General features: G+C 45.9%; 1 protein-coding gene across 4 annotated transcripts in view; it reads left to right on the plus strand.

The window, feature by feature from the left end:
- Ppp2r2b (protein phosphatase 2 regulatory subunit Bbeta) overlaps positions 1–16,971 on the plus strand; it is a 393,334-nt gene that overhangs the window by 343,256 nt on the left and 33,107 nt on the right. For all 4 annotated transcript variants that reach the window (XM_060377325.1, XM_060377326.1, XM_060377327.1 and 1 more), the window contains one exon: positions 8,113–8,277. In XM_060377325.1, the coding sequence (XP_060233308.1) occupies positions 8,113–8,277 (165 nt within the window). The remainder of the gene's footprint in view (positions 1–8,112; positions 8,278–16,971) is intronic.

Here is a 16,971-nt window from a genome sequence, read left to right on the forward strand (position 1 = left end):
GACAGAAGAAGACAAACACATGACCTCTGATGAAAGTTTAATCGTTTGGGGGCCTGTATTAAACACCAAATTAGTTGCAGATATATGCCATCTCTGGGAGTTTCTTCATGTTTCCTTTATTTTATTTTATTGAGACATGGTCTCACTATATAGCTCAGGCTGGCCTGGAACTCAGCATCTCAGGATCTTGGCTTCCTGGGAATCATGACTACTGGTGTATGCTACCATACCCAGAAACTTTCTTTATACATGAGTTTCTGTGTTCAAGATCATCTGATATTCTACGACAGGTCACATTTGAGGATTAATATTTTAGCAGCCAATCTCCAAATTATAGTAACTATATTCAACCATGCCAACATAACCAAGCACATACTATGTGGCAAATGTGCTCCAGGATGTGGAGGCAGGAAGGGGTCCCAGACGGTTGGACAGCTTCATGATGAAAACAATACCTCAACAGACTCTTGGATTAGACATTTTCTTTTTTTTTTTATTAATTACACTTTATTCACTTTGTATCCCTCCTATAGTTCTCTTCTTCCTCCTGTCCCAATCCCTCCCTTCCTCCACCCTCTGCATGCATGCCCCTCCCCAAGTCCACTGATAGGGGAGGTCTTCTTTTCCTTCCTTCTGATCCTAGTCAATTAGGTCTCATCAGGAGTGGCTGCATTGTCTTCTTCTGTGGCCTGGTAAGGCTGCTTCCCCCTCAGAGGGAGGAAATTAAAGAGCAGGCCAATCAGTTCATGTCAGAGACAGTCCCTGTTCCTATTACAATGGAACCCACTTGGATACTGAAGTGCCATGGACAATGTCTGTGCAGGGGTCTTAGATTATCTCCATGCATAGTCCTTGGCTGGAGTATCAGTCTCAGGAAAGACCCCTGTGCTCAGAATTTTTTATTCTGTTGCTCTCCTTGTGGAGTTCCTGTCCTCTCCAGATCTTACTGTTTCCCACTTCTTTCATAAGATTCCCTGCACTCTGCCCAAAGGTTGCCCATAAGTTTCAGCATCTGCATTGATAGTCTGCAGGGCAGAGCCTTTCAGAGGTCCTCTGCTTCAGACTTCTGACTTGTTCCCTCTTTTCTCCTTCTTCTGATGTCCATCCTCTTTGCCTTTCTGGATAGGAATTGAGCATTTTAGCCAGAGTCCTCCCTCTTGATTAGTTTCTTTAGATGTACAGATTTTAGTAGGTTTATCCTATATTATATGTGGATTAGACATTTTCTATGGGAGATGGAGAGATGTTTCAGCAGTTAGGAACACTGACTGTTCTTCCAAAGGACCCAGGTTCAAATCCCAGCACCTACATGGCAGCTCACAACTGTATGTGACTCCAAAATCAGACAGCTTTACACAGAGGTGCATGCAGGCAAACACCAATGCATATAAAATACAAATTAATAAATGTTTTTAAATTTTTTTAATGAAATTTTCTGTTACACAATTTTGGGCCTTCTGACATGTGGAGAAAGAGTCTGTGGTTGTGGGGCCTTCAAGAACCCTCCAGTCACAAACAGTGCTGGAGCCAGCCTTGTGAAGCACCCTCTAGATTTAATATGGCGTCATACAACTCTGTCAGGCTGAGCCGAGCACTCGGCAAATACCCCATGGATGTTTGCACATTGGCTTTTTAAAGCTTCTGAAAGATGAATATTCCCTGAAGTGTGCTTCAGAAATCACCAGTGCCTTACCCATGTCCTTTTAAGCTGATAAAGTTGGGTACTTTGTAATCATTGCTTAATATCCACGGATCAAATCTGAACCTTAAAAAAACAGAGGAAGACCTTGTGGCAGTGTGTGTCCCCGAAAGGGAGTCCAACTGTAAGAGGCTCAGAGTTCAAGGCCAACATGCAGCTATCCCCCCACTTCAGAACTGGCAGACTTTCTATAGCAGTAGTTCCCAACCCATGGATGGCAACCCCCCCGCTCCACAGTGACCACGTAGCAGATATTTTCATTATGATTCCTAAGAGTAGCAAGATTACAGTAGCAATGAAAAAAATTTATGGTTGGCGGTTCACCACAACACGGGGAACTGTATGAAAGGGCAGCAGGTTGGGGAGGCTGAGAGCCACTGGTCTAGAATCTCCCACAGACAGGGAGCACATAGGTGCCCTCTGGTGCTTGTGAAGTGGTGACCTCATCCAATAAAGGCAGCATTGTTGCAGTTTGTAACAGCTCTGCAAGGATCCCCTTCTCTCTCGTCCCTGCCTGGCTTAGCCAGGACTTGGGGAAAATAATTGTCGGTATCAGAAAAATCAATGCAGTGAATCAGAGGCACGCGTGGACAGCCACATTGACCCCAAGACACTGCGTGGAAATGGTTTCCTTGGATACATGAAGATGGGATTTTGTCTAATATGAAAATGATTTGAATAATTTTTCTCCATTATCTCTTCTGATAATTAAAATCCTCAGAGGGTGTTAATAGGATTCTATTCATTTAAAGGCAAATAAATTGAGCCCCGGAGAGAGAAAGTGACTTTCTCAAGTTCTCTAAGCTAAATGGAAGTGGAATGAAAACCTAGCCCTGCTCTCCCAGCCTCATTTGTGACAGTCAGAGTCTCTAGCACAATGTTTTCTTGAACTCTACCCACTGAGCTGAGGGGCCTGTCTCAGCTCTCCAGGGCGACCCCAAGACAAGAAGGTCCTATTGTTTAAGTGCTGGCTGTTTCCTTGGTTTAGTAATATCCACTGTAGAGCTCTTGGAAAATGAGATAAAACAGCCAATAACCTCACACTGATTTTTCCTCTCGGTTTTGAGAATGCCAGCTAATTCAACCATATTGGTTGAGAAAAAAAAAGAAGGAAGCAGGGGGAGGGGGAACCAAGAAATTCAAACTCTTTATTCGTGAGGTCTTTCTTCCCTTCAGTCTGGGATACAGCACCCCTCACTCTCCACTACACACGCACACGTATACACATGCACACACAAGCGCATGTGTACGCACAAACATAAACACACATATTCACACACGCTCACGCATGGACATGCACATGAATACAGAGAGAGAGAGAGGGAGGGAGCAAAAGAGAGAGACCCTGCCTAAGGTAACTGATCTACCTTCTCTGTCAACCTCAAGCCTCCTAATACAGACCCTGTAGGTTGGAATTCTTTCTGGTTTGATCACTGGCATATGCCCTGCACCCATGAGAACACTAGCAGGTTGTTTGCTCTCTAGGGGAACGTGAGTGGACGCCAGGTACTCACAGGTGATATACACGCTGACTTTGGGAATCTGTTCTCTCTGCAAGGCATGGCTGTGTTTCTTGTCTACTCCTGCTCTTGCCCTTCATTTTCCTTTAGTCATCAGGCTGTACTATCTATTTTGTCCCTATTTTCCCTCACCAGGAATAATATATGACAAACATAAAATCTGTCTTAAATACCATTATACTCTAAAATCTTACTATTTCATTGGATTTAGATGTGGGAATGGTGGATACTATTAAAAAAAAAAAAAGAACGGCTCACAGATATGCCCCTCATCGAACCGTCACGAGCAGCTCCATGCTCCGCCAGCTATTAAGTGCATCACTTTCAGGTGTAGGCTTAAATTGCATTGTGATCCTCGTGTCAGAATTTTACATGCAGTGGTTTTTGTTGTTGTTTTTACATACTTGGATATCTCACTGTAGAAATAATTTAATGACAGAGACTTTTTTTAAGTTTACTTTATCATGTGTTTACAATTATTTAGGTCAGTCTTTCATAATCTTGCTGTTGACTGGAGCCTGGGGAGTGACAGGTCTAGAAAGCTTGTGTCTTCCAAACTTTTGTGCGCATTGCCTTCGAAAGGACTCCCATTCCCTTCGCCATCCTGCCCTAATCTTCCCCACCCCCTTATCCTACTGCTCATGTAATCTATGGCTTGGGCTGCTTATTTGTTTTAAGCAAATCCCTGAAAAGGTGACCTCCCAGTGTCTTCAATTATTACTTTCTATGATGCCTTAGGCAACTGCCTGGCACAGCAGTGCCCTCACTTTCCCGCCTTCTGCCTTGCAAGGATGAAGCTCAGCTGCCAGGCTGGCTGTGCCCCATCTCATCCTCAGAGCTGTCTCCAGAGTACCCCCTGGAGAGCCAGATTAACCCCTTTTGTTAGTAGAGGTAATTTGCCTGGGTTTAGCATTAATAAGGCATGCTCCAAGCAGTTGAGGTCAAAAAGAACAGATCTGTCAGGCCCCAGGGTTAATTTAATGGCAATCTGTTGTTTGTCTGGATTGTACATTAAGCACGAGCCCAGTGATATCTTTTGCTGTTTAGTTATTTGGAACAACAGGGAAATAATTTAAATAGAGTGCTCAAAAGGATCAGATGGAGAAAATTGACTGTCAAAATACATCATTCCATTTTTCTAGTAACGCTGGGAACCTTGCATTGCATAGCCCCTTTCTCCCTCCTTCCCAATACGAAGGGGGAAATGTGTATGCTGGAGCCTTCAGAACCCAAGAGAGGAATGGAATGGCCTGGGTCTATGAATATCAGTGTGGGTTTCCTCCTCTCATGTTTCTAAAATTCAGCAAAGTCTTCCCTTAAGAAATAGGACAAGAAAGCCCTGTCAGGCTTTTGTCCCAACTTCTAGTTCAAGAAAATCAACTATATCATAGGACATAAAATGCCTGGTTCTGGAAAATACCATCACAGCATTGTAGCTGGTGAGTTTCCAGGGGCATAGTGCAAAGGAGCTAGAGCCTCCTCTGGTGAGCTACTCATTGTTCCCCTAGAGCCAGACAAAACAGCTCAGGGAACCTGGCCTGGTGAGGCCACTCCTTGTAGAGTGTAACAAATCCTTGCACAAGCTTGGGTGCAAATCCAAGCTCTGCCCCACACAGTCCTACGACCCTGAGAAATTTACCTCAGAGGCCAGCAAGGTGTCTTAGCAAGTAAAAGCTCTTGCCACTGATGGCCTAAGTTCAATCCCCAGAACCCACAAAGTGGAAGAAGAGAACCAACTCCACCAGCATGTCCTTTGCACACTTTGGCACATTCAAAATAAATAAATAATGCCAAAGCCACAGTCACTCAGATGGTCCCAGTTAAGCCCACTGGGTATCAAACAATAATAAAAAAAAAAACGCTCATGAATATGGAAATGGAACTTATAGAAAGGATGAGGGGTTAATATGAGCAGGAAAGAGACAAAAAGTCAAGAGTAATCAGAATGTAATGAATATATGGATGAAAATGGCAAAGAACAAATTTAAGAAACAGAAGTTTTCCCTGATTAGAAAAACAAACTTGCTTCACTCCATTTTCTCCGCTGTAAAATGGGGCTATTAATGGCACTGACTTCATCTGCCTGAAATGAAGGCCAGATGAGCTGATAAGACACTTAGTCCAGACAGCCTCAGTACTTGGTAGGCACCAGCTATTGGGTGGTTGTGCTGAGAATGAATAGAATCATGGCTTCTTCCCTTGGCCAAACCTAAGTCAGACAGATGAAGGGTGGGTGGGAGGAAGGACAGATCTAGACACAGTGGACCAGGCAGATCCACTGGGCACTGCTCCAGGAAGATGCCCGCGGTGGTGGGAGGGTACTTCTGGAGGCACAGACATGCTCAGGCACTTTGTTTTCATATCTTCTGACTTTGAGACTTTATTTTTAGGTTGAAAAAAAAAAATAACTGTGTCTGTAGCACCTCCCTCTCCCACACAGTGAAGATCTCTTCCAGTTCGGCTTGTCTGCTGAGCTACACTGAGAAAACTGACACCAGATTTTCTCTCCCTACTTGGAGAAAAGGAAAACATGCGTGCTGGCACCGTGGGGTACAGAGACACTTTCTGATGGGATCTGACAGCAGCTAAACACGAACCTCTGCTTGCCCTACCCATTGCCATGCCCTTCAAGCCCAAGGCATGGGTCAGCAGCCAGGGAGCACATCAGAGCTGCGGCCTGCAGCCCCTGCCAAGCTGTTTGTGTTCACGCTTCGGATGCGTATTCCAAATGCAAGCCCTGAGTCAAGAAGTAGTGTTCTGTGACCGCAGGAATACGCATGCCCCGTCGAACCAAGTAATCTTTGCATCTGGTTTTAGCAGATGAAAATGCGCCAAAAGGCAATGTTAGCACAGGCTCAAACTAATTTTAGAAAGAACGCAGTGCGGTGCCTAAGAGATAATCACACAGGAAGAGGGCCAGCCTGGTGCAAAGCCACTGTAACAAACTGCACTCCGCAACAGAGCCAACAGGATCCTAGGCGGTGTTTGCTGCTACGTGTCTACATTTGCTACCTAATGGCTACCTAATTGGCACTAAAAGGGCTCAAAATAATGAGCTTGTTTGTCCCTGTCTGCTTGCCAAAGAGGGATCTGTGTTGCTTGCTTAGTGAGAAGTGTCCTTCGGGCCGTCTGTGTCAAGCTACTGTTCGTTCGTGCCGCGCATTGCTTCCCCAAGAGTGGCACAGAGATTCCCGGCCCATGCCTTTTCGTTTTAATCACTGTGTTCATTTTCATGTAGATGATTAAGCCCATTATTTTGGGAATGTTTGCTTACTGCTTAGGTGAGATGAAAAAGTGAGGCAATTCAAAGATGGTCTAAAGAAAAACATGGTCAATATGTATACATAACCTGTGAAACATACAGGGGGCAAACATCACGAAGATGACACGTGAGTAGTGGGGTCAGAGGAGCTCAGGTCCCCTTGCTCAGCTTCTATTTCCACTGAATTGCCTTTATAAACAAAGTCTACACGTTTCCTTCTGGTGTCCAAGGATGTGGCCTCTAAATAGATAGACATATATTTAGATACATATACATATGAACAAATACATTCATACATATATAATTTTTATGACAAAAGAATATATTGAGAAGGTGGGAACCTGGGAGCTGAGTCTATTCTACCCAATGCATGTCCCTCACTACACACAGATGGTTTCTTCCTGATACTTTAGCCTCAACACCCAACACCCCAGCCCTAGCAAATCACAGCTTACAGAGACACATCCTAACGGAGGGAAACTGGGCTATCGTGAAACCGCCCAGTCTTCACTCCAGGTACAAAGTTGTGTGTGTGCGTGTTTGTGTGTGTATGTGTGTGTACAGACATATGAGGATATTCACCTACTCACATACACACAATATATATATTAGATACATATGTATATGTATGGGTAAGTATACAGATACTCGTTGAGTATATACATTAATATATACATTATGTGTATACCATATGTGTATGTATAGTGTACATATACATACATACATATATATACACAAATTGTGTGTGTGTGTGTGTAGGTGAATGTGTTCCTCAGTACACAGGAGGAAGTTATAAGACAGCTTGTGGAAGTTGGTCATTTTCTACCAGTTGGGTCCCAGAGATCAAGCTAATGCCATCAGGCCTGGCAGCAAGCACCTTCCCCTGCTGAGTGTCTCCCAGCCTGTTAGCCATGTCTCTTGAGGAAACTTCTTGAATGCTCACAGAGCCTCTCCTTGCACCCCTGGAAATGAGGGGGTAAATGTGTTATTCATACCGTGAGGGTTAAATGAATCAAAATTCAGGATATATGTGCCAAGAGGCCTTTTAGCAAACCCTCATTGAGTAGCAGCTGCTGTTGTTATGCAGATCTTTCAAGGGGGAGAAGATTTGCAGCCTGTTGCAGATGAAACTTATCAGCCCAGGAATCCCTGTAAGAATTCGAATTGAATAGTTTGGCTAGAGCGGGCCTAGCTAGGCCCTTCCTGTTGCTATAGAATAGGAAACATTCTTGAGTGATCTCATGGGCAAAAATGAAGTTGCCTTCTACATGTCACAGAAGATGGAATTGAGATGAGGAGTTGGGAACACCTGAGTTCATTGAGATAGGGTTTCACAGTGTGGCCCAGGCTGCACTTGAACCTGTAGCCTCAGCATCCTGGGTTCGGTAATTAGAGTCAGCTTAGACCTAAGACCTAAATTCTAACGCTACCTCTGACTACGAGGCCATCCCCTCCCTTTTATCCCTGAGCCTCAGCTGCCAGAAATCACTGCTGCCTGCTCTTCTGCTAACAGCTTTCCAGTGAGATCCCCCTGTGTGTGATAAATGCTCTCGTAGCACTTGTAGCGAGAGCTGCTAATGCCCCAAGCTCTACTCCCTTCTCCTGGTCCTTCCTTGACTCGTCTGTGCCAGATATCGTGGACATCAAGCCAGCCAACATGGAGGAGCTCACGGAGGTGATCACAGCGGCTGAGTTCCACCCCCATCACTGCAACACCTTCGTATACAGCAGCAGCAAGGGGACCATCCGGCTGTGTGACATGCGGGCCTCTGCCCTGTGTGATAGGCACACCAAGTGTGAGTATCAGCACAAGGGCCATGGGGGGAGGGGAGGTGCCCTGGCGTCTGACATGCAAGAAAGAATATGGAACTCTGGAAGGGTTTCATCTCATTTCACACTGGGAGTAAAGAAATCAGCGGTGCTAAGCTGACGTGGGAGTCAGCCCTACATTTAATGTTCCTGAGAAGGCTACCATGCAAACCTGCGTGGGTCCGAAGGACAGAGGAAACCCTGCCAGCAACTGGCTGATACTGAGCTGGTCTGAATTCTGTGTGGCGATCACTCACTGTTGTGAGGAGGACGACCCCAAGGAGCAGCCAGGGAAACAGTAAAGAGACTGTTAAAGGGTGGTTTGGACAAGGAGGTCAGATGGCATGGTCAGGAACAGGTAGATCTTAGCAGCGGAATTAACCAGATTTGCAGGGCTGTGAGGGGCTGGCAGTAAAGATATACAGGGGATGAGGAAGGGATAGGACAGTGGTTCTCAACCTTCCTAATGCCGTGACCCTCTACTTTAGTTCTTCATGTTGTGGGGACCCACAACCATAGTATTTTGTTGTTGTTGTTGTTGCTACTTCATAACTGTAATTCTGCAACTGTTATGACAGGCAGGGTATCTGATATGTCACACACACACACACACACACACACACTGAGAATCGCAGCCCACAGGTTGAGAGCTACTGGAATTCTCAGAAGAGGCAGGGGTAGATGTAGGGCTAGGGGAAGGAAGAGGGAAAGGAAGGCACGCCCAATGATTGACATGAATGGCAAGTGGGATGGGGACTACTGCGGATCATATGAGGCATGAAGCATTTGTGTCCAGTTTGGGACCTGCTGACTGTGGTCTAACATGAGCTGCCTCGAGGCACAGGTTCTCTCTGGGACGTGAAGATGGAACAAGGTAGGAGTACCACTGGCTTAGAGATATTCCAGAGGGGCTGCAAGATGCCCTGGTGTCCCCACAACCAGTGCAGTAGGTACTAGTCTGGGCTTTGGAGTTGGGCAAGGCCAACATGAGTCTAGAATGCAGAGGAATGAACTATGAACTGACTAGGAAAATGGCTGAGCCCAGAACTAAAGCTGGAGAATGGTCAAGGCCTTAAAAGATTTTAGAATGAGAATGGTTTAGGACAGTATTTGGGGAGCACAACTAAACTCTGTTCCTTGGTGACTTTGTGACCCCAGGCAATCCTCCTGAGCCCCCACAGACCCCACAGGGCAAGTGGGAAGAAGAGATCAACACTGTTACATGAATACACATGACTTCTAGCATCTTCTGAGCATGAGGGAGTAATAGATGGCAACCAGAATGGTTACCTCAGTCCTCCAACCCCCCAGGCCTGCTGCTGTAAGGTACTTAGAACACTATTCTTTTCCGGGCATGGGTGGCCCCATTATTCATAATTTAATTCATATTCACCGACTACATACTATATGCCAGGCACTGTATCCAACTCAGGAGAAACAAGGATGAGCAAAAGCAGATGCACATCTCTCTGTCTCTTAGAGCTCACTCTCTTAGCCAAGGTCCTGCAGAGATGGGGGGGGAGGATGGGCACTGTGTATGCAGAGATTTATTATAAGGAACTGGCCCACTGAGATCTGCCGTCAGCAAGCTAAAGTTCTGGGAGAGGGGATGTCCTTCCGTTCCACAGGCCACCAGGCTGAAGATCCAAGTGTCTCAATTCAACAACACCAAAGGGGTAAAAATCATCCCAAACCCCCCACCCCCAAAGCAGTCAGGTGGAGAAAGGCTCTGTCACTCACAAAAGGACAGGCTCTTTCTTCCAACCACGCCTTCACCTCATTGGCTGAGGTTCATCCCCATTAAGAGGTCAATATTTATTCAGTTTACCAATTCAAATGTTAAACTTATCCCAAAACATCCTTGAAGAAACACCAGGATGTCAGACCAAGTATGTGAGCACCTGTGACCAGTCAAGTCCACAGAGAAAATTAAGCATGCTGAAGAGTAAAGACACCTGCCTCCGTTAGCGACTCACAAACAGAGCACTAAGCAGCATCAAAGAGCGGCCTGGTGTGCTGTGAGTTAGCATCATGGGGACCTTGCCAGGCCATGATTGCTGTTCTGACATGCAAAGACCGAGGAGAATAGGGAAGGGTCATCCATATACACCGAAGCAGGAAGTCTCCCCTGGGACATGCTCCTTTATACAGCCCTCGTGCCACACACCCCTACAAGATCAAAGTCCATAGAGCAGTCCCCCGAGAGACCCAGAAGCTAGGAAGCAGCCTGCGAGCAAGCCTTCCTCAAACCTGCCCTTTACCACCCAACCCCAGCCCAGCCCAGCTTTGCAAGGCGCCAGCCTGTTAACCTAATTAAGAAGAAATAGATTCGTTTTCCTGACTGAGCCAAAAGGCTGACCTTCTTCAAGGCACACCTCCCTTTGTTCCAAAGCCACCCGGCCCCAGCTCCTGCCAGCTAGGGAGGCCCATGTTCTGACCTCCCTCCCGCCTGACATTTCATATTGATTTTTCTCTGTCCTCCTCCAGTGCCAGCCCACCTTCAGCTAAGGCTCAGCTGAGGCGTGTGAGTGGCACGAGACAGTTCATCAGAGTTCAAAATGAAAAGCAACATTGGCTTTCGGAGATGAGCGCCTAGAAGGAGCGTATTTAATAACCGTCGGCATTTAATCAAAACGCCGAGGAAAACCGTGTTATCAGAGCCGAATATATTAATTTCCATATGTCCCTCACTCTGCATGCTCAGCAGGGGTTGGAAGGGATGATTTGTCCTCTCCCTCTCTATTTTCTGATTTTTTTCCCCCTTTCGCTTCTGGCAGTGGTGAGGTGTTTGCATTTTTAGTCTGAGGCGCCTGAAACAAAGGGAGCAACACTATGCTGGGCTGGTTCCTGCTTGTCTCTTTCCACACACATGTGTTGGGGAATGGGTGAAGAAAATGGCCAGGTAATACCAATGCCAGCCTAAAATGGAAAGAGTTAAAGCCAGAACTCCTGTCCATCACCATTTGGGACTGCCTCCTGTCCCTGTCTCCACCCTCTAGGCTCCAGGGAACCACCCTGGCCTGCTTCAGGAACCTCCAACATCTTTAGCCCATTCCTGCCTCAGGGTTTTTGCATAAGTTTTTCCTCTGCCTGGAACACTCTTCCACCATGACCCTCAATTATCATATACCTGTCATGGAGCCAGACTGAACCCTTGTGGGAAAGAGAAAGGAAGAATGGCACAAAGAGCTATGAGAAAAGGTATCTTCACTTACCAAGGATGTTTTAACAAAGTACCTCTGAGCCACTTAGACAGCAAAATGTTACTGTGTCACAATTCTGTTTCCAATTTCAAGTTTCTTATTCACTACAGGTCCTGTGTGTGGATGCAGGCTTGCAAGTACCACATCTTTATTCATTCTGTTAATCTAAATGTTAAGCTCATGAGAAAGCCAGTGGAAAACTTTCAGCAGTCACTTCTCTCCTTCCTTCGACTTTTGTACCAGGGTCTCTCCTGTTGCTTCTGCCATACTCTGTATTCCAGTCTAGCTGGAATTGCAAAGTCCTAGGCAATTCCCCTTCGCAGCCTCCCATTTCCCAACAGAAATAGGATTACAGACATGTGCCGCTGTATCCTGTGTTTTCATGCGCACTCTCGAGTCAAGCACAGGTTCTCAGGCTTGTGTGGCAGCGTTCTTAACAGCCGAGCCATCATACCAGCCTCTGTCTCAAAAGTCTCAGAAAGATGTCGGCTGGCAGGGTTGGCTAGTCTGGTCACACCATTGTAGCCTTCACTTAAAGAAGGCAATCTTCTCCCTGTGTGTACACACCCTCTTTCTTGTATGCATCTGTATCCAAAATCCCACTTCTTTATAAGCCACATTCGGAGGCACGGGGCCAAAAACTAGCTTGCATGTTAGTTGGGGGTGGTAAAATTTGGCCCCTTTGGGAAGGAAAGATAAATAATTCTGCAAGTGTTCAGGCCTAGAAGCCTCCTGTCCTCATCTTGTTACTTCCTGCAAGTCATTGCTTTCCCTCCTGGCAGTAAGGACAGAAAAAAATGTCCCTGACGCAAGGTTCACACAGTGTACATACAGAGTGGGTGTTCTAAGTGTGGCTCTTTTTAAGTGTGGCGTAGACAGAGGACTAAAGGAACAGGACCACGAGAACTGTACTTTGAAACCTTGCTGTTCCGCACCACCATCCTGGCTTTTGGGAGAAGGCGGTCAGGGAACTTTCCATGGTGCTGAAGCCGTTTTCCTCCGAAGAAGATTTTGCTTCATTTGAGACATTCTGAGCTAGGTCTGCTTCCTACTCAAAAGTCACTCTTCAGTGATAATAAGTAGAGTTTGAGTTTAGTTCTTAATAAAATAAAAAAAGAAGCCAGGTGTGGTGGTGCACGCCTGTAATTCTAGCACTCAAGGAGGGCAGAGGCAGGCAGATCTCTGTGAGTTCAAGGCCAGCCTGGTCTACAAAGCTAGTCTAGGACAGCCAAGGCTGCACAGAGAAACTTTGTCTCAAAAGCTAAAAAGAAAAAAAGAAATGCCATTGGAAAATCATAAAGAATTTTGTCTTAAAATAAGTCTTTGATATATATAGCATATACAATTTAAACTTTTATTTAGAAGAAGCAAAGAAATCCACCAGTGGGAATGAGGCACTTTGAAGGGGTGTACAGAATTTACTTTCTGGGGTCCTGTGGATGCACTTGAGGGCAAGAACACGTGACAAGCCAAGCAGGATGCAAAACCTTCAATGTATGATTGTGAGAGTGACTGTGCCCAGGGACCATCAGAGACTACCTGCAAGGAAGGATGTGGAAGACATGGACTGTGGGCCTGATTTCTAGATTGACCCTAGGTTGTATCTTTATTTGTATCATTTAGAGACAGTCCGCGAATAAAGGGGAGCACCCAGGGTGCCTTAACTCCTGTGGGCTCTGCAGGGAAAAGCGACACTTGCTGCACACACAAATGCCCACCATAGATAAAGGAGGCGTGCCGAGTGGCATGGAGACCAGCCTGCCCTTCCCTACACACATAGTCCAGGGAAGCTTTACTCTTTTTTCCTTTCAGACAGCAGCAAGTGAACTCAGACACTGGAATAAAAAGTGCAGGGATGACAAGGTGGCAATATCAGCCCATGTCACAGTAGCCAAACTGAGCAATCTTGAGCAGGTGACCTCTCTGTGTCCCAGTTCACTCACCTGCAAAAAGGGGCCAGTGGCCATATTTTTTTTCCTTGTAGGCACTTGGTGGATTAAATGCAGAAACAGAATATTGTCTGACACATAAACATGATGTAAGATGAAGGTTCTCTCCCCTCCCCCTCCCAAGCCCCCCTCTCTCTCGATCTTTTCCCTACTGGGTGTGTCTTGTTTTTTACAAGTGAATCTAGGAGGAGAGGTAGCAATAATAGAAGTAGTATTGTCACCAACTGTAATCACACCTCTGTGTGTTTTACAATGTGCAGTGTTTTTTCACCTCTGTGATGTTTTACAATGCCTATAAAGCAAGCCAAATACGCGAGTGCGGGCCGATTTCATCCTCAGGCCAACCCAGTGAGGAACCCGCCACCATTATTCAATCAGAAAAGAAGGAAAGTGATATAATTATGTGAACTGGAAAACCAACATGGCTATGGTTTGTTCCAGGCCTGTGCAATTCCCATTCTGGCCCTTCAGTTCTCTGTCCATCTCCCCGCTGCTCTTGATAAGGGTCATACTGTGTGCTCACTTTGTGTAGGGGCTGGGTGAGCCCTATGACTATGCCCTCTTTCCACCCTTACCACCTGGTGGAAAGCGTCAGATTCCTGCTACAAGAGCTCCATGGGACAAGAGCTGAAGAGGCCGTACTGGGACGGGCTGGATGCTTGAACTCAGTCCATGTCTCTACTCTAATTCGTCAGGACACCAGGAATCACTTATTCAGCTAAGACCTATTAAACGTCTTCTGGCTCTTTTGCTATCCAGGAAGTGATATTCTGTAAAGCAAGGAAATAAGTCCATTCAAAATATACATAAGTATGAATTTTCAGACAGTGGTGCAAGCAGTAGGAAATAATACAGAGAATAGCTGGGGTGGAGCTGAACCAGAGCTGAATTATTGCAAGGATCCAGTAGTGGTGAAGGTCCTATCTCAGGAACACCTGTGAAAACAAGCCAAGGACTAGAGGATAGGGATAATTATATAGAGGAGTGTAGAAAGGGAGGCAAAAAAAAATAGTATGGGCTATGAGCCATATTTTGTGCAACGTGAGAAAAGCCCATGGATTTCATTCCAAGTAGGACAAAGTAGCAGGAAGAGAATATAGCCTCCTGTTACAAAAGATCATTTTTGGTCAGTGACAGTGTCCCCTAAAGTTAAATCACCTACTGACATCTTATCCATCATCTTCCAAGAAAAGTACATTTCTTGGAATGTATCTCAGCATGAAAAAAGACTTGGCTGGGCTGTGGAGATGGCTCCTTGAGTAAAGTCCCCACCCATGCATGAGAACTGGACTTCATATCCCCAGCACCCATGTAAATGCTTGGTGGGCATGTCACCCTGCCTGCAATCCCCACCCTCAGAAGGCAGAGACAGAGAACCCCAGAGTATGTTGGCCAGCTACACTAGCTGACTCGATGGACTCCAGGTTCATTGAGAGATCGTGCCTCACTAGGTAAGGTGGAGAGTATTTGAGGAAGGTACTCATCGCCAACCTCTGGCTTCACACATGTGCATTCATATGCAGTGTCCCCATACAGATGAATGCCACACATGCTCACACTCGAGAGGAAAGCACTGCTATGCCAGAATGTCTATAACCTTAAGAGGCTTCTCAACAATGGGACAGCCAGCTGAGGAGCAAGGCAACCAACTGGGGACTCTTTCCATGGTCTCAAGAGGAATGATAGCCACTCTGACCAAGGAGTGGGACACAGGTGTGGTCTTCCTGTAGGTAAGGCTGTGAGGGCTTGCTGAGAGATTTGATATGGTGAGGCAGAGGAAAGGGAGAAGCTAGAAGTCATGCATTGATTCGGCTTATGGTACGGTGGAAAGATACTGAAGCGAGGAGGCTGGCGAAGGAACTGCTTTGCTGTAGAAAGACTAAGCCTGCTTCTTCAGCTATCTCCAGATAGGGATGTCTATGAGTCATCCAATTAGAGAAGTCTAATGGTCAGTTGTAGATACTGATGTGAAATCTCAGAAAGACATTACCCTGCAAGTATAAAAGTGAGAAGTCATAAGCAAATTGTGGTGTTTCAAGCTGTGGGACAGAATGATTCTACTAAGGAGGCACAGTGTGGGTAGAGAAGAGTGGAGGCCCAGGACCAAGGCCAAAGGGATATTAACACTTAACAATGGAGTACAGAGAAGAAAGTAGGAGGTGAGCTTCTGGGGAGGGGAGGGGAGAGGAGATAAAAGGAAATCAAAGTGTGTAAGCAATGCCTGGAGAATGGCATAGAAAGACGCTAGCATCAATGATTTCCAATGCTTCTGTGATACCAACAAAGATGAGACTAGGGACGTGATCATGAGATTTGGTCCTGTGGCAGCCTTTCACTATTAAAGGAAAAGTGCACTGCCTGACTGTTGTGGTGCAGATCTGCTGAGTGAAATCAATCACGCGATGCCTACTCCCTACAGATACAGGTTAAGGTCCTGAATTGCTGCTCCACTGTGGTCTGGGCAGGCTTGCCTCCATCCTGCAGGCCTCTGGTGACCGCACCATGTAGGGAGGGATTTGACTTGCATTAGGGACTTAGATGAGAGCCAGCATGCCTCTCCACAGTAGCAGGCTCCACCAACAGCTATCTGTGGTCCTTTTCACCAAGTGCCCTTTCACAAGGGCAAGGCTGTAGCCCAAATCAAAACCACAGCAATTCCTTTCTCTATATACCACCACATCTGACTTTCTATTCAGCCCTTAGTCCCGCAGGGCATGTAAATGTGTCTGTCTGGCATGGACTGTGTCTAAGGACCATTGGGCCTTTTTGTATTGAGGAAATAAAGGTGACTGTACTTCAGGCCTAAACCCTGAGATTTTTTAGGGTATAGCCTCATTAAGAAAACAGCAGATGAAAACACAGCCAAGCTTGATGCCTAACCCAAAAATAAAACCAGAAATTTTATTTTCCTCCAAAGGTGGAAGGCATGCAGAAGAATGAGTTGTTTGTCTTGAAATCTTCTATGTCTTATTTCATTCTCACACAGACTGGCATTAGTACCCTCGTTTACAGATAAAAGAGATGAAGAAACTTGCCCCCAATTCCAGGGCCAAAGGCAGACTCGAACCTGTGTCTGTCAGCTTTCCCCGAGAATTCACTGCTGTCCTGCACATTTGGCAGGGGAAAGTACATGATTGTTTTTTAGTATCCAGAATGATAATGTCATGGGTCTACAATTTATACTACTCACCTCAGCCCCATGCTCTAATCTGACCATTTCTGGCTGCAGTGTAAAGTTGGATCTGCACAGGATGTGAGATCCATTCATCCCAAACTTAATTGCCAAGCCCAGATTCTGTAAGCCAGTCGATCCCCTAATAAACCTGTATTTATTAGTCCATCCCCAGGCTCCTATGGAATGTGTCCAAAGGTGTCAGCTATAACTGCAGCTGTGATTTGTGCTAAAGCCTCCAAAAGGGGTTCAGTATCAATCTGGGCATAATTAACATTGTTTACTGTAAGAGCGCTTGGTTAGGGTAGAGAAACAAAGCCCTTTATTAAAACGCTTCTTCCTGATGACAGGATTACA

This window comes from Meriones unguiculatus, chromosome 2 (assembly GCF_030254825.1).
Source record: "Meriones unguiculatus strain TT.TT164.6M chromosome 2, Bangor_MerUng_6.1, whole genome shotgun sequence".
NCBI classification, from domain to species: Eukaryota; Metazoa; Chordata; class Mammalia; order Rodentia; family Muridae; genus Meriones; species Meriones unguiculatus.